The sequence below is a fragment of the Haemorhous mexicanus genome, chromosome 1 (assembly GCF_027477595.1).
Source record: "Haemorhous mexicanus isolate bHaeMex1 chromosome 1, bHaeMex1.pri, whole genome shotgun sequence".
NCBI classification, from domain to species: Eukaryota; Metazoa; Chordata; class Aves; order Passeriformes; family Fringillidae; genus Haemorhous; species Haemorhous mexicanus.
Genome location: NC_082341.1, coordinates 19072354 through 19090909, shown reverse-complemented (window position 1 = coordinate 19090909; position 18556 = coordinate 19072354). Strand labels below are relative to the sequence as shown.

General features: G+C 37.7%; 2 protein-coding genes across 2 annotated transcripts in view; both read right to left on the bottom strand.

Moving 5' to 3' along the window:
* The window catches only part of LOC132325101 (LIM zinc-binding domain-containing Nebulette), a 246884-nt gene that overhangs the window by 44995 nt on the left and 183333 nt on the right, over positions 1-18556 (bottom strand). The gene's annotated exons all lie outside the window — the stretch shown is intronic.
* LOC132325094 (nebulette-like) overlaps positions 1-18556 on the bottom strand; it is a 76405-nt gene that overhangs the window by 9942 nt on the left and 47907 nt on the right. The window contains exons 11-16 of the mRNA XM_059841986.1: positions 12294-12401; positions 10675-10779; positions 5992-6099; positions 4960-5070; positions 2176-2286; positions 304-414 (exon numbers count right to left, since the gene is read on the bottom strand). Coding sequence (XP_059697969.1) covers positions 304-414; positions 2176-2286; positions 4960-5070; positions 5992-6099; positions 10675-10779; positions 12294-12401 — 654 coding nt within the window. The remainder of the gene's footprint in view (positions 1-303; positions 415-2175; positions 2287-4959; positions 5071-5991; positions 6100-10674; positions 10780-12293; positions 12402-18556) is intronic.

Below are 18556 nucleotides of genomic sequence, written 5' to 3'. Positions count from 1 at the left end.
CCTACCTAAATAAGTAGCTATTTAGACCTAAAAGCAGCAGGGCCCACAGTGACCAAGCACACCCCAGGCCAGGCGTGGCTCATGAGGAACAAGCACAAAAGGTAATAGGAAGGTCTAAGCTCTGGGAGGTCTTAACTTACACTGATTGTGCAACTGTTCAACTCTTTGCAGCTCAATGGATTAGCTATTTAGAGAAATCTGTATTATCAGGACTGCCTAGATTGGTCACCTCCTGGAATTCTCAGCCACAATAATTTGTTGCATTCTGTCAAAAGGAAAGCTCGCCCCAGGGGCGGTACTGACCATGCTTGCAATTTCAGAAGCTTTCTTGGCTCGTCTTATCTCAGGTGTATCTGGACCAACTTCCATGCCTTTCCCTTTAATTTCAGTTTCCAAGTCTTTCTTGTATTGCCTCTGTGAAGACAGAATTTATATATGATATTCACAAAATTCAGAAAGTTTCAAGTAGATTTTTTCCACAAGACACTCAAATTTAGGATTTAGTCAATCAAAACTTGCAAGAGTCACAGTTCTCAAGACTCTTGGTGAGCTGTTGTCAGAAAAATCACATAAACTGAAGGAGGAAAACTTTTAGAAGATTTTCAATGAATGGACAAATCTCTAATATTGAATTTTTAATGTGGCAGAGGGTGGGAGGAAATTAGCCCATGCAGCTTGCTACAGTTATCCTCCAAAGTAAAGGGGAAGTTTAGCTCTACAGAACATGGTGTAATAAGTCTGTCCTTGGTGCCAGTCTAACTGAAACACATTTTTCTTTTAAGAAAATATTTTATTTATGACAAGACTGCATGTTAGAAATTTAATACCATACAGAACTGCTTCCAGTGAACTTCCAGATCAGGAAGTTGTAATTTATCCATTTAATAGGTCCTTCCTGAACCATAGCCATTAGGCAAGTGGCAGTCCTCATCCGTGATTGCTGTTTTTTCCTCACGACATAAATTATGAATAACCAATAACCCAAAACCAAAATTAATATTTCATCTTCAGCTTATCCAAGCAAGGATATGCTCCTGGTTCATCAGCAAATTATACTAAAAAGTAATATGGAACTATTGTATACAATAGTTGTAGATTTTTTTAATAAAAAAGTGTTCTCAGCCAGTGCTATTTCTACCTTCAGTGCTGTAGAAATAATCACTCTTTTTTCTATTCTAGGTCATCATCTCTGCCTGTGGAAAATCCTTCTTTTTCAAAGGAAATTCATACAATATATCTCATTTTTAAATGCTTCTTACTTTTCTGCTTTTCTGTTAATTACCTTCAGCTTGTACATTAGTTAGGAAAAAAAGGAATATATGTTTGTATTCAATACAACGGTTTGATCACTAACAAGAACATGAGCAAAAAGATTTTCAGTCTTCCATCTCTGTCCCAATGATGTGGAAATAAAGGTGATAAAACAGCCCTCTACTTCACAAACTACGTTTTTTTGCAAGAATTGTAAAATAACCTGTAAGAATACATCAACCCTCAATTGCTCTCTGCTAAAGGTGGGATGGCAGATGTTTCCTCTAAGCTTCATATTGCATAAAACACCAAGGAAAAAATAATCCCAGGAGTTACAGCTATAGGTTCCTGCACTTCTTTACAGTGGTCAAATTGGCCCTATCCATGGCATTCCCTCTGTTTTTTATGGATATATGTGTGTATGTGCATGTGTGTATATATATATATATGTATCTATGTATGTATATATATGCCTCTGTTATATATATATATATTTATTTATTTAAAACACTGAAATTATCCCCCACCAGGCATAACATGAAGCACGAGCTTTGCCTTCCCTCTTCCCTCCCTACACCCTCCAGCCCCTCTGTTGCTTTCCAGAGACAGCCTTGGATATCTGGAAGAACACACGAACTCATGTGCTGGGAAAGCCTCAGCAGAGCCCAGCTCTAAATGCTGGATCAACTGACCCCACTAACAATCTCCAATGATTTTTTATTTGCCTGAAAATCTGATTTATCTGTTCTGCATTGTTTTTTATCCAGAGTTTGACTATATTTTTCAAGTAAAACAGAAATAGCCTTAGTTTCAATACTTATATATTTCATTGTAGATTATGTAAAAAAAAAAAAAAGGAATCTTTTGAGTTTAACACAAAGTGAACCTTCTGTGATATTAATAACCTTGACTAGGATAACATACCTCATTTAGTATCTGAGCTGCATTTTTCACTCTAATCAAATCTGGTGTATCTTCAAACACTGTCATTCCTTTCCCTTTCATCCCTTCTTCCAAATCTTTTCGATACTCTTTCTGAGGATGAAAAAAAAAAAAAGAGAGAGAGATTTCACCACTTCTTATTTTGTGTGAGATCTTGAAAAGAAATGCCACTTATTAAACATCTGAAGAGTCTCTTTGAAATTTCTATGAAATATGAATTAGCTGAAGTAAAGATTTCAGACTTAAAATAGAATTGGAAATTGTGAAATGAAAAGGAACAATGTTCAAAAAGTAAAAAGATTTCAATGTCGTCATCTATTTTTTTGTGCTCTTGAAAACCAGCTGTGTCCTGCACAGCACTAGCACACTGTTTAGGGGCCTTGTCTGTCTCTGGACAGATATTTTCACTGCAGTAGCATTTTCTTTCTGCAGACCAGCAGCGCTGCAGTTTTTACCTCAGTTCCATTAATGGCATCCCAATCAGGATGGACTCCCTAAACACCACACTAGGATCTGTTAAAACAACTTCTTGATAAATTAAAATACAGAAGCAATATTCCTACCATATCACTCCTGTGCCTCCTAGACCCTGCACTGCTATGACCTACCAACATGCAGCAACTGCAGCCTCCAGAGTACTCAAATATTCAGTATGAAATTCAAAGCACACTAGAACCTGCCCACAGACATTTGGTTTTTTTTGCTCTTCCCAGCTCCTAGAGAGCTGATGTAAGCCTATTGAAGTTCAAGATCTTTACGTTTTGTAAGGATTTTTAATTACTCTTCACATCTCCAGATAAGGGTTAGGCTTTTTTGGGCAAAGAAATTAGAAGAACATTGCACAAAATATTTATCAGAATAATTTACATAGACATGAATTAATACTCCTAATTACATATTAAGTTTCATAAGCAGCAGTGAGCACCTTGATCTCCCCATAAGCTCTTTATTTAAGTAAAAGGAAACCAGATATTTTTAAAGATGCTTCTCTTGATCATCAGAACCGTGTCCCACAACAAGCAGGAAAAAATTTCTTCTAATTTGGAGCTATTTAACTCTGAACTATTTAATTCAGCTATCTCTTCTGAAGGAGTTGTAAATGTGGTCTCAGAGAAGAAAGTCTGTTTTGTTACAAAATTTGAAATATTTCCAGAATTCTCTAGAGTGGGAAGTCAACAGAAGAAGCTGGAACACAGCTGACATTTGGGTAAAAAAAAAGTGATTGAACAATTAATTCATTTTTAACTCCAGGTTTTGCTTGTTTCATGCAGTATCTATTCAAAGTTGATTATGAACCTTTATGGAAAAACACTGAGCTACATCCTTGACTATGAAGAAATACATAATTTTTCTGAATCATGAAAGATAACATTTAATTTTACCTAGGTAATCTTTGGGTTTGGAATACGTTCCTTGAACGTGGATATAAAATCATCAGAAATTCATGCAGTTATGCATTAATAGAAATACTATTTTCATTTTCTCTTTTCCCTTTGACTTACAGGCAAGGTTTACTCCCTGAATAAGAAGGCATAAAACTTGATGAGGCCAGAACTAGAGAACATCTTAATGCATAAAGCACTAAGGAGGGGAGCTACATCACAATTTCAAAGATGAACATGTAGAGCACACAATATAATTGTGCATACAGTACCCACTTCTTTGGGCACTGGTGAGCAGCAAGATGATCTGAATGAGATGACAGCATGATTTGTATTTTTCCCTAGTGAGAAGGCATATATGAGATGTACCACAGAAGGCCACTGCACTAAACAGACCTAACTTGAGACTTGCCTACCTGACAGTCAGACTTATCAGAATAAATTATTTATTAGAGGATGAATTATAAAGGAATATCTTAAAAGAATTTTTTTTCTTTAACCATATGAAATCTAGCATGGACTGGAATAAGTTGTATAAAGGACACGGAAAGGAACAAAGTTCAAGGGTTTTTAATTCTAATGTGCTTTATTTGTTTTGGCAAAAAAATAAAAAAATCTATTCTTAATACCATAAATACAAAGTATTTGTATTGGCTTCCAGATTCAAAGGCAGAATATCTAGTAGCACTGCTCTTCTCTTCTAGCATTTCTAGCTCTTCTAAATTTGGTCAAACAATACTCAAATCTAACATGAAATCAGTTTTAAATAGCAATATAAAAATACTAAAGGTAGAAGGATTCTCAGTTATGGAAAAAAAAATTCATTTTTAGTGACACATACAACTGAAGAACACTTCACAAATCTGAAGGAAACAGCAGGCATACAGAAAACCTGCACCTTCTAACAAAATGGACTACAGCAGTTTATGTAATATCACAGGTCTATTATGGAATGTTGGTCTACGGATGATAAAATTGTCTATCAACTATAACATGTATGATAGACAATCATTTTAATGAAGTTAGGTATAATTGACTCTATGCAGTTTAAGGCATCTGTATAACCACAACAGTATACTATAAATATGAAATAATTACTCAAAGGGAAAAACTGTCATCTGGACACCAATGGAAATCCTTCCTTCCACCCCTTTATCTATCAGAAAAGAGAAGTGACAGTCTGGTTCAGGTGTGCTGAGCTTCATAATTTCCTTACTACAGGACTATTCAGAATACAAAATGATGTGGAGGAATTTTTACTTGTGAAGTGACTTGTATGAAGCTGCCAAGAAAATTTTAAGTTATTCAGCACTCAGCAGCTTGTATTGATGCTTCTTATTGCTCAACAACTTAACAACTAAAAAAAAAAAATAAAATCCTTTACCTCTTTCAAAAGATTAGTGACTTGTTTTATATGCAGGAACTCTGGGGTCTTGTCTAAGTCCAGTGAAGGTCTTCCCTTGATCCCTTCTTCAAAATCTCTGCGGTACGTTTTCTATCGTAGCAAAACCAACAATTAGTGGTATATACATATGCAATGCCAAGCACATTTCAGGAGAGATATTGTAAACAGACCCAGACCCATAAATTATATTTCACACTAATGAGCAACTCATTATGCATTTCATTATCTAGTTTATGTATACAAACAGATACAATCTAAACAAAAATATGTGTACAGTATGTCCAAAGAGGATGTTGAACCTGAAAGAAACAATTTTCTTGGTAGGGAAAAGAGAAGACAAATGACACACAAGGTAATGGCTTAAAACTCATTAAAGTTTCTACCAAGAGGCTGAGATCATCTGTTTTCCATGACACAGCAAAACTAATGGAACCAAACAGCAGCATGGGGACACAGGTGCATCCATCTCACTCAGGATGGATGGTAATGCACTGGACTAGATTGTCTGGGAAGTCACAAAATCTCCATCATTTTTTTAAAAAGCTAGAAAAACATGGCCTGATATAAGACAGCCAGTGCTGTTCTGGAGCCTGGGAACAGTCCCTCCTCTTTGATGAGTTTCCCAGGCTGGAAAGGTAGGAGGATGTTTCAGCTAAATCATGGGGTTGGACTGGATTTTGTGGCTTCACTTGCTCCCACATGAGAACCACCCCTCCCTAAAGATGGAATTCAAGTGAAAATTTTAAAAGTTATTAATCTCTGGTCTAGATGACCTATTGAGCTTCTCAATTAAATGATGTGTGTGTACTGTTAGTACCAATGGTCTTTTGAGAAAAAAGCAAATTCACAAGAACTGAACTACAGAATAGCAGAGATAACTACTCAGTATAACTCTACCATATCCACAATTTACTCTCTGCTTCACACATTTTCTTAACCTGAGTGCAAGATGTCTGTTAACCTCTCTGTTGATCTAAATTTTACTTGTTCAAAAAGTCCATTTTTACTTACCTCACTTTGCATCTTTTGAGCCTCCTTTGAAACTTGATACATTGGTGTATCCACAAACTCCAGCATTGATCTGCCTTTGGATTTTTCATAATTTTCTTTGTACTTGACCTAGTAAAATTAAAATAAAGTCTGTTAACAGCTGAGAGAATATGAGATCTGATAGCTTGTCTTGGCAAGAAACAAATCCTGTCTTAGCCAAACTCCTTAGATGGTTTTATTTGGAAGACTTCTCCCAAACTTAACCTGTTGGGCAGTTAGTTAAGGCAATATGTTTTGGAGTCATTTATTCCTTTTCTACACAATTCAGAACTAGAAACTATGAACTTTGAAGACAACAGGAATAAGGAGCATCAAGTACAATCCTTAAAGTAATTGCAAGGGTTTGGCCAAATGACCTATGTCTGAACACTTGGCAGCTTTTTAATAGGATCCCCTGCTGCTTCCATAAAACAAAACATTTACTGTAACAACAAAAAAAATCTGTTTCACAGCCAGACCCCACAGGTCTTAGTTCCAGGTTCAGATGCACCACTCTCAAGTGCACTTTTGTTTGTACCTGTGGGAAGGAGAAGGGAAGGAAAACTACTGCTTTGGTAGGGCCCTGTCCTGCACCAACACTCCCCTCACATCTACCAGGGACCATGACCTTGGAGCTGGCAGCAAAATCACAGTGAAGGACACAGGGTTAAGACATCAACTTATTCCTTTATGCTAGCTCACAAAGGAAATACACTTTGTTTGGAAACCTGGAGAAGCCTTCTGAACTCATTCATTCACACTCTTTTGATTAAGACTGGCAAACACATTACTTATCTCCATCAGTCAGTGTGGGGCATGATGGAATAGTCTACACAAGCCATAAAGGAAAGCAAACAGCTACAAATCAAAATACTACATTTACAGAGAGTAATGTAATGTTAATTGCTAAGTTTCCTCAAAAATAACAATGTCTGAATTTCTCTTTCCCTGTCAGGCTTCTGCATTAGGCTTGGGTCCTGCAAAAACACTCTCCTCTCTCCCCTTGGGGTGCTTCTGACTGAATATGCACTGTACATCACTGAAATCTAGTATGTGGCTCTGTGCATGATTTAATCACTGTTAAAACACTGCACTTCTCTCGTTGCAAGATGCGTTCATTTGTGGTTGTGTACACCTGACTTTGAGGCACTGCATTTTCTATGAAATGGATTTGTTCTGCAGTGTCTGGGCTGAAACAATAGAAACAATTGCTTTGCCTAAATGATTTATTCTAATCATACTGAAACAAAAAAAAAAATTGCAAAAATATTTTCATAGGCAAAATCCAGAAGGTTTTGGAATTTAAATACTATTTAAAATAACTGTGAAAGAAAAAACATAGAAGAAAATATATTTTAGTTCTACAAACTGGGGAGTTCTACTAAATGCAAATTTAAAACATTGTGATGAAATTTAATTTAAAATAAAGGATATGATAAAATTAGCTTTTGTACATTCCTAGAGAAAATATTTTTCCTGCTAATCTAAAAGTCAGATGTCTTTATGTTCCATAGAAAATAAACATTGTTATTTACACTTGAAGAGTAAAGGAACACATATAATGGTCTGGGTTTGCCTCCTAGTGGAAAGAACTATAAATGTCACACAACAAAAACACTTTAGTAGTGGAAACAAAATTACCTCCATCTACAGACACTGATTTCATACCTTTACTCTATTCCTCAGCTAATGGAAGAAATTTTTTTTAAAATTCTATAAAATTAACTTAGTTAAGTTTGCAACTTTTTGCTACATTAAGCTAAACTACAAGCACCAGATTCACCCTGTTTATTATTCTATTTATTCACCCTCTTCATTAAAATGAAATACAATCAAGTTCCCCCTTTTTTGGCCTGTATTTCATTATTATCTCAAAGTCTCCACAAAAGGAACAGATTTAAAATCTGAAAAACATTCAACTAGCTGTTCTACATAGATCAAAGTGTCAAATTTTGTGTCTCCATAGTTCATACCAGAATTACATATATATCTGTTATGGTTTAACCACAGCCAGCCACGCAACTGCTCACAGACTTTACCCCAGTGGGATGAGTAGAGAATCAAAAGGGTAAAAGTGAGAAAATTTGTGGTTTGAGATAAGAAGAGTTAAGTTAAATAAGATAAGCTATACTAACAATAATAATAAACAGTAATAAAATGAAAATAACAAAAAAGAGGGAGAAATAAAGCTCAAGGGGAAAAAAACCCAAAATATGTAAATGAAAAAAAGTCACCACCAACCTATCAATGCTCAGCCTGCCCCTGAGAAGGAACCCCTAGCCAACTTTCCCCTAGTTTATGTACTGAGAATGACACAATAGAGTGTGGAATATCCCTTTGGCCAGTTTGGGTCAGCTCTCCTGGCTGTGTCCTCTCCCAGCTTCTCATGCTCCACCAGCCACCTCAATAGCAGGGCTGCATAAGAAGCTGAAAAGTTCTTGACTTAGTGCAAGCACTGCTCAGCAACAAGTGAACCACCAGTGTGTTACCAGCACTGTTTCCATCCTAAACCCAAAACACAGCACTGCACCTGCTACCAGGAAGAAAATTGCCTCCACCCAAAGTGAAAGCAGGAAATCCTGTATTAAGGGAGAATTTTACCTTGTCATTTCTTACTCATCACAATAATAAAACCAGGATGACCTGTTCAAATCAGTTTATTTATGTCCAAAGGTGCCCATCAAGCTTTCCTCTTAACTGTTGGAATTTATTCCCATGGAAGTTGACTTGTACAACATCCTTGCATTGAAATTACAGTATAAGTGCTTCGGAAAGATGCACACACTTCTACACTTCAGGTCAATAAGCAAAACCATTCATTCAATCAACACTATTAGTTTATGAGTTTAATTAACCATATAGATTTCAATCTGTCACACTGGTGCAGGTGTAACTATGTTATGCAGAAGATAATAAGAAACAAAAAGTTCAATGGAGAAAGGTCTACTGCAGGGAAACAGCAAAATCGGGCAATTAGCAACCAGCTCTGTGTTTCAGAAGAAAACAAAACAAAACCAAACGAAACCAAAAATAAGCACCAAAAAAAAACCCAACAGACCATAAAACCAGTCTTTGGAAACCAGTTAACACAGGCAAGTCAGGAAGACTGTTTTTCACAATGGTGGCAGATTACAAAACAGATTTGGTATGAGCCGTGGAGAGCCAAGGAGAACACAAGGAATGTACAGGAAAAGGAGGGAGAAAGGCAGAAGAGTAAACTGTGTTTAAATAAAAGTGATGACATGGGGAGGTCAAACCTGTGAAGGACTGTGAAAATGGGATTTCTTTAAAAGATAAGTATTTAGTGGAGGGCTTAGGGACTGGCAAAGCATTTCTCTTCTTGTACCAAATAAAAATACCCACCAGGACCTGGACAATGCACAAATCATAGGTTTAGTATTTACAGAGTCCTCAGACAAGCACATGAACATTATGAACCAACCCCTCTAGGACAAAAGGAAGAAAGACATTTTGCAAGACATGATCTGCCTTAAGGGAAAGTCCAGGCTTCTAAATTCTTAGAGCTAAGATGATAGACTGATGAAGTCCATTCTTAGGGATGGACTAAGATGGATTCATTTAATCAGTAAAAAAGACTACCAATCTTACCATACACTAGAAGGAAACTAAATTTGGGCCAAAAAAGTGCATGAAGAATGCAGGAAAAAAAATACTCCAACTCATTCATTACTCATACAAAAGGGGATAGCCAGTGTTACCTTCGCAGAGTGAGACAGACAAAAAAAAGCTTCAATTCTCAAAAAAAAAAAAAAATTCAAATATAGATGGATTGTTTTGATTATTTTAGACGTAAGCAGGCACTGACTCAAAAGATGACCTAGTGTGCTCCTACTCATGAGAGTTAATTATCTATGAAACACTCAACTCCTGCCAACCACAGAGCAACCTTCCCTCCCAACACCACCCACTCATGCCCCTCCACAGCAGTTCTGCAGGCCTGCTGTGTTTCCTGGAGTAAAGATGACAAAGGCAGCTAACCAGCTCACAAACATGCAGCATAGATGCCCTTGGAGGAAGAAAGAACCTTCATCGTGGCACAGGAGCCAAGGGTTTCCTAGCTCTTCCTTCCTACTTCAACCCCCACCATGATCATATAGCAGACCACCAGCCCCATCAAGGGCCACATCTTGCTACGTGGCAGAATGGAGCATGTGCCTGTTATCTGACCCAGTGTAGGAAGAGTCAGAAAGAGAGAGACAGTTAGGAGAAAAAAGCTTTGCCAGAGAAGCCCTAAAGTAAACTAACACTCCAGAGGCCATTCATGAAAAAAGTCCAAGCACAATGGTCACTTCTGTACAGAGACTTGCAGATGAAAGCAAGATCTTAGACAAAATGAGATTTGCAAGGAAAGAAGTATTTTAGGTCTCAGAACAACGAGAAAAACAGTCAATGTTTCAATTATATGAAAAGAAACACTCAACATCAGAGGTCTGTATATTCTTCCACAGTATATAGTATCTGTTCTAATAACTGAAATATGTCTTCATAAAAACCTGGTTTTCTTCACTACACCCCTCATCTACTACAGTTACAACACTATTTCCCACTACATTTGAGAGCAAAAATGTGTTTCCTACCATGACTACACACAGCACATTCCTTACTAGATTTATTTTTCAGGTCATTCTTAAAAGGGCAACTTACATCACTCTGTGTTTTGCTGATATTTAAAGCATGGTTTAAATGCAGCAGATTTGGTAGATCAGATGCTGGATCATGTAGGCTTTCCAAATCTTTCTTGTAGTTCACCTGGAAAGAAAATTCAGGTTATGCAAACTAAAGACTAATAAAATAATTCACAGCTCTGTACTACAGTGTGACCATTCAGAAAGAGAAAACATTAAGTTCTTGCCTGAACAACCTCTCCCAGCCACTAGATGGTGGTCATCTACTATTATTACAAAGAAAAGGAAAGAACAATATAGCTCTCATTCTGCTGAGTAAGTACTTAGGAACTTTTCCTCCAAACAAGGACACTTAGAACAAAATCACACTTTGTATCACTTTTCAGGCTAGAATTAATTTTCTTCTTTTTTCCTATCCCCTCCCTTCCCACCTCCTACTTAATCAAGAGTATCTTCCTCAATAATTCGTGTCTATTCATTTCAAACACCTTTAATTCTGATTCTTTTTCCCCAGCTTCAGGAATCACACCATCCAATTTAAAAGTTTGATATATAGTAGTTAAAGGGAAGTGCTCCTGGATATTTTATCCTATATAGATTGCTTGCAGCAAATATAAGCAATATGGTGACCTAAGGCAAAAGAGAATCACTTAATGAAGCAGTGGAAAGTAACTTCCCATCAGCCTACAGTAAGATTTTCCATTCTTCTGAGACCTGTATTCCAAACTTTACAGGAAGAAAACTAGCTACCTTACCTATTTTGGATGAGAAATCTTTTCAACTAGTACCTTTAGTCATTTCCACACATGTATCATGTTCCTCACTTCAATTTGCCCATTTCTTATAATAATAACTACTTCAACTGGTTTTTTATTACACATTTAGATTTTGGAAATAATTACATAATCTTCTGTATACTTCCCAGAGCCAGTCTTTCCCATTCCCATTGCATGGTACCTCAAACTTCAAAAATGCTGGACTACAGAATGAAGGCTTGTCTTTTGGCTATCTGGGATGACAGCCTCAAAGAGAGGATTGCATTTTCAGCATTAAACACACTTTTAAATTTATCATCCCAAGAGCATTATCACTCAATACAGATGTTTTCTCCAGTCTGCATCCAGCAGCAGCCACCCCTGGCTGAACCTAGTGACTGCTGTATTTTGTAACACCATTGAGAAGATCAACCATAAAAATGAAGTCTAAAAGACAGACATCCAAATCTGAACTGCTCGTGTAACCTCCTTCTACAACTACTGGAGAGATGACAGTACTTTGCTCCTCTAAAGACAGGCACCTCTAAGAGGTGAGAAGAATTGACCTCAAGACATGTTTATTTCTTTCCTGAATAAAAAGGGACCAAGTACAAGGCAATTAGCTCAGAGTAAGAGGTCACACCTTTTGACACACAAAATTAAGTGAGACCAATCTCATCTAAAATGGTTATGAAAACCACTTCAGGCCCTCTGTCAGAAGCAGAGGAAGAAACTGATAACATGCTGTACCTGCTACACACAGTAGAGCAGAGACTGTAGCTCAGAGGAATTAAGAAGATGAAAAAAAGAAATTCTACTTGTCAACAAATGTTAGGCTATTCAGGATGTAAATGCACATAAAATACAAACCCAATTAACTTACATCACTTGCCAAGGAGGATGCAATCTGTGCTTGCTTGAAGGAAGCACTGTCAAGAGGATTGTACTGGTGACTCTTCATCTCCTTACTGAACTTCTCTTTGTATTTTACCTTTCACCAGAACAAACATGTCTAATATTAGCATGTAGCACTTCAAACAGGCAGAGAATTCAGACTACAAAGAAGCTTATTAAATGCAATTACTTTATTCACAAATCTTTAAACAAACTTTAAAGAAACTCAGTTTATGCACACCTGTGACAGTCTTGTGTTGGTTTCAAATTAAGTTTTATGTATCTGATTTTTACTAAAATTTTAAGATTGTCATATGTGATTACTGATGCTGAAGGACTTATCAAAAGAAAACAGAAACGAGACCATATGACTCACATGAGTAATTAAATAAAACAGAACTCTCTGACCAGCAATACTAATTCTCCACTAAGATTATTCTGATTCATAACATCAAAATTGTGGTTTTAACAAAAAAAAAAATTCTAAGGTGACTAAATTGTCACATTTGTAAAACAAATCACTTGTACATTTTTCAGCCGCTTGAAAGTGGGAAGCCAGAATCAAACTTCCCAGCACCAGGCCCACATGTCACTCCCACTATGCTAGACTGCCACCAGTACTGCCAGTCTATTTTTAATTCTGCCAGAAATTTCCCAGAGGACACTGAGGAATCCCTCTGTAGTACAGTCCTTTCTTGGGGATAATGCCCACCTCATTACAGCGCTGGAAAGCATAATTAAATGACTGCCTGCCATCACCTTCACCATCTTTTTCTTCTTGTTCAAAAGGAAAAGGGGGAATGACAATACTTTTAAGAAGAAATAAGCAATACAAAAATATGGAGACAATGGAACTAAAAGTAAATAAGTCACAAAAATTCCATAAAACGTGCTGAAAAACTGAATTCAGAATCTGAAAACATGAAATTGAACAAATAGTATATCTCCCTCCTTTGCTCCCTTTGTGAGTGATCATCAAACATCTGGAGACTCTGCACACATGTCTGCTTCTTTCCAACAGCTGGGCATAATGGAGGAGAATAAAGTTCAGTCTGAATTATGCTGCTTTCATGAATTTTAGGCAGACACCTGATATCTGAGCCTATGCAACATCCATTATAATTTACCACGCTCTGCACTAAATAAATACATGGATTCTTCCCTACTCCTTTTTTCTCTATTCCCACATGAATGTCTGATAAAGTGGTTAAGCCACCTCAAACAATCTTCAATTTTTTTTCTCAGCCTTAGTTGTGGGAAGAGGTTTTTTTTTCCTTTTCAGTTCTTACTTGCCTCAAAAGACCCTCAACATGATTCAGCTTAGGCAATCTCATTATCTTCAGCCACAATATCCACAGTTTCATTAATCAGGATAACAAGAAACCAAAACTAAGCCACACAAACAGGAACCAGCCATATATGTTCAAGCTCTACATTATTATTCCAGCACTTAGGTTAATTTTTCCAAGTAAGGAAATTCTAAAACATTGTTGCTTTTAAAGAGAAACTTTATGAAGTTCATCATGTGTTCAGATAATCTTTCACACTAACAGAAGTAGAGAGTATCTATTGCCTTCTGGTATATTCATCTGGTTTATATTGTTTGATATTTGCCTTGGCATTGGATCAAGTGCAAAAGCATATATCTGAATACAAAGGCAAATCCATGCTCTGTATGAGCAGTGAAGGAATAAATCAGAGTGCTTTTCTCTCTTAAAAGGTATATCCAAAATTTGCCTTCTAATGAAAATCAGGCAGTGCTGTAATATGCCATTCAAAAAGCCAGAGATCAAGACAGCTGGGTGAGCAAAACTGTCTTTTACTCCTTTACCCATATCACATCAACACCAAGTATAAGACTTTAAACATCCAGCGACTGCATGCTGCCTTCTCCTGGCAAATAAATGCCACAATCAGTGCACACAGACCAAATGCACAACCTGGTATTGAAATTCTTGTTAAGTGGGAAAGCCTTGGTGCCAAAGGGACCTCTCCTCACAACTGGCTTGCCATCTTCCAGCTGCAGTTATTTCTTGCCATCATTAAAAAAATTTTAGCAGTATATTTCAATCCAGAGGTTCCAGTGACAGACCCTCTTCAGAGTCACTTCAGATCACATTGCTGCTACTGAACCCAGTCTTCACAGGGCCCTGTGTCCTGATGGGCAGGAGGGTTTCAAAATTAAAGGAACCCCCCAGCCAAGGTGAGTGTAAATGTTCTGGTCACAGTAGGGCTGTCTCACAGCCCCAGGCCCTGCTGCCTGCTCTGGCTGCTCAGCTCATTGCCTTTGCTCCCCTCCCCATCACACAGGTCGCTCTGGGCAAAGCAGAGCACACGCAGCAATATCAGACAACCCTGGCAGGGTCTCCAGAGCACTTCCAGCAGCCATTTAACTGACCTGCCATGGGGGATTTGTTGCATTGACAGCTATGTAGATGTACATTTTTTGTTTTATCAACATTTTTCTGGTTCTTTCTCCCTTTTGAAAGGAAGCGTGGGGTGGGAGAGAGTGAAGAAAGAAAAGCAAGCCCATGGATGAGTCATGGTGAAGGAAAGCATGCAGTATTCATCATCCTTTTGAACAGGGTGAATTCAGTTTAAAGAGAGGAAACATGCCTGAGAGAGAGAGAGTTCTGAATAAAAACAAGGAAGAAAAATACCTCATATGATTTCTAAACCATCTGAAGGGGGGAGGTCTTAGCAAAACCATAATATGGTGGAAGAGCAAACAAGTGGGAGTAGAATTGACAGCTGTTAGTGGACACCTATCTACGAATTTCATCATTAACCAAGAGCTTTACTTTAATTAGGGCTTAAAAGGACAGTTACTTGTTTACCATCTTCATTAAAGTCTTAAGTTTGTTTATTTTTTTAGAGATTATATGGTGGGGGTTAATTTAAAAGAAATGCGTGGAGGTTGCTCTCTAAAGACTGGTTAAGAAAGAGCAGACTCTGCAGGCTTTTAACACAACAACATCCCTGAAAAACCAAACTGGAATTAAATAAGGCCTGGATAAACAAACTTCTCATCAGCCTTGCACAAAACCTATAAAAGTCAGAATTGCAGCTGGACAGAGCAGTGTCTTTTGAAGCTTAGCAGCAACATTCCTAAATCAAATCTCTAGTTCAAAGCTGTTCACACAGGGAGTGTTCAGTTTCAGAAGTGGATGACATCACCCACTGTTCAGATTTACAAAGAAACTACAAAAATTGAATCATTCAACCACTGGGATCCCATGATGAAGCAGACACTTGCAGCTAAAGCATTTCCTCATGATCATATGAAAACATCTTTAAGAAAGGAAAAAGCCTGTCAGAGCACATATATATTGAAGGAAATGTAGCATAAACAAAGAGCAAAATTGAAACATTCATTGCTAAAAGCACTAGCAGAGTTTAATGCAAAGAAAGGTTGAGAAAATCCTAGGCTCTTTGGGTTGTTACTGAAAATCTCAGAGAAGGTGCATTTTAAAAAACACTCTACCTCTAACAGTTTTATCCTTAAAACAATAAGCACCAGATTCAGCAACAAATATGAATATCCAAAATTATTTATCTTAAAACCAGTTACTGAACACCATAAGAGGAATACTTCATATCAGAAGCTCTTTTAAAAAGCTAATAAAATGCATTAAAAACATAAAGAGAGCATGAACAAGAGCTTGTTTTAATTTAAAAAATAGAAAAAAATAGCCCAAATTATACAATGCACACTCGGCAAATTGACAAGCTTCATGTTTTCACAAGGGCTAACACAGTTTCTGTTTTAAACTTCATTTAAAATCAACAGAAAAGGGTTACCACATGCTGTGGGTAAATATACTAGTTCTGGGAGCTATTATTTTTGCTGTTGTTGTTGTCAAAAGCTTTGTTAAATAAAAAATAAAAAAGGAAAGAAAGGAGAGAGAGAGAAAACAGTGATTTCTGTAGAGCCTTGAGTGCCAGTCAAACATTAACACTATTTTCTTCGCTTTGTTTGCTTTCCTGCTTGCCTTGATTGCTTTCTCCCTTCGTTACACCCACACTGCCTGACCTCTTCTTGCTCCTGTTCTCTATACTCCCTAAATTACCTACCCATATGCACCACATTAAAACATGTTATCATCTTCTCTTCCCATTACATCCATCAGAATTGTCAACTTTGCAAATTTACTGTGAGGGTCAAATAACTAATATTTCTCGGCATGTCACAGATTATAGATTCATGCAATTAAGAGAGATTATCAACTTTCAACACAAAAAAGTTTATGATCTTCCCATTTTCTGAGAAACAAATGGAAATTCTAAAAGCCAGAAAGTCTGGAGACAATAAAGAGATCATTAACTTTACTCTTTTTAAATCTTGTAAGTGTTACAAGCCTGTTTCATGATCCTTGCATGAAGAGGACTGAAATGACTGACCCGTATTTGGGTCTCTTTCTCTCCTCTAGCACAGGTGCACTCCTCATCCTGCCCCACCACCCTGCTCTTTGCACACAGGGGTCATCTTCATTTTTCTGTGCTCTTGATTTATGATTAGTGTGTCTAAGTGTTATAATGATTCAAATAATATATAAGAACATTAGACAACTCATGGCCACTGCCTTCCCTTCAGAGGACATGGGGGAATTGCTGAGTGCACTCCCTGCTGCTGAGAGCTGCCCAGCACTTGCACTCTCCAGGCTGCTGCAGGCAGAGTGTCAGGCTGAGGCACTGCCCCCTCTTCTGAAACCACATCACACACACTGCTAAGCAGCCACAGCAGCTTAGACTGAGGAGAGGACAATGCAAGAAAGGACCCCAAAACTTAGATCCAGGGCCAGTGACTGCAGAGTTCAGACCACCAGGGTTTAGTAAGAATCTTCTTTACAAATAAACCAAACACAAGATAGATTTTGTCAACTTCTCCCTGTCACACCGTCTGCACTATTTGGACTCTCTAAAGAAGTTAAAATTGCACAGTGAATGCTGCCTTCCACAGAAGATCTCAACTAGAACTGCTGCCATGCCAGTTCCTGGCAGTGAAGAGGCCCTATTATAAAGCATTTGCAGATGCAGCTTGCATTGTCCAAGATAAAAAGCACATCTAATAAAAACGAGATAAAAAGTGCATTGATGAAGCCTTCCACATAGCTAGCTCATCAGCCTGCAGGACCCCATGATCCAGCTGATATTTTTCACTTGTGATTGTTGGCCACAATCTCATGGGTACCAAGCTTGGGAAGATGGAGAGGGCTATTGGAAAGGGTTACAGCTTGGTCTCATTGGCAAAAACAGGCAGCTGTGAGCTCAAAGAAGTGAGCTGCAAGGACGGGAGCGTGTAGGCAGCCATTGAGTAGATATAAAGGACATTAAACACTAAATTTGGATATGGACCCTTTTAAAAACCATTGAACATGTTTGCTAAATGACAGCCCCATTTCCTGTAAGTGACACTCAGGTCTGAGCAGCATCACAGTGGCTCTTACTAGAACATACAGGCTGACTTCCAAGCCTGCACAATGCTAAACACAAAATAATCTCTTAGCAGACGTGCCCATCAGCAGAGAAATGAGAACATGATCCACTATAAAATAGAAGACAGAAATCTATTTGAAAAACACAAACTCATTTTGATTCTGGGCACATCACCAACAAAGCAATAAAAAATATTTATCTCCTTTTTCTCCTTGTGTAATGCTTCAAAGTTTAAAACGGTGTGAATGCAGCAGGTATCTAAGGATAACAGCAAAAGGAGCTCTACCTCCTGCAGACACTGCACTGTTTTTCAGCTTGTTCTCTATGACACATTATTCTCATTTTATGCTAGTTCTAGGGAAGACATTTAGTATCTGGCCAAACCACGCGTATTTTTTACCTATCACTGATATTGAGACTGTCCGAGAATATATACTGCTTACCCTTGAGAGGTGTTTTGGCTCTGGGAAGGCTGACACAGCCTTCTTCAATCAAAGGGCACTATCCTCCTCTTACAGGAGAGCACTTCCTGGGTTTTCAAAAGCTCCAAGGGTAGCTGGACAGGATTACTAGCAAGGATTATGCAAGGCACTATTAAAGACCTACTTCAGACCAAAAAAAAAAGGGGGGTGGGGGATAGAAAAAAAAACCAAAAAACCCCAAAAAACAGATCAGCAGCAAAAAATCTAATCTCACAATGTCAGGATGATCTGCAGTAGAGTCTTACATGTACATCTTATGAGTAGAAAACTACTTAGAGGAAGAGGGAATATTTCTATTTCAGATTTCTTTTTAGTAAGGACTTTTTTTTTGAGG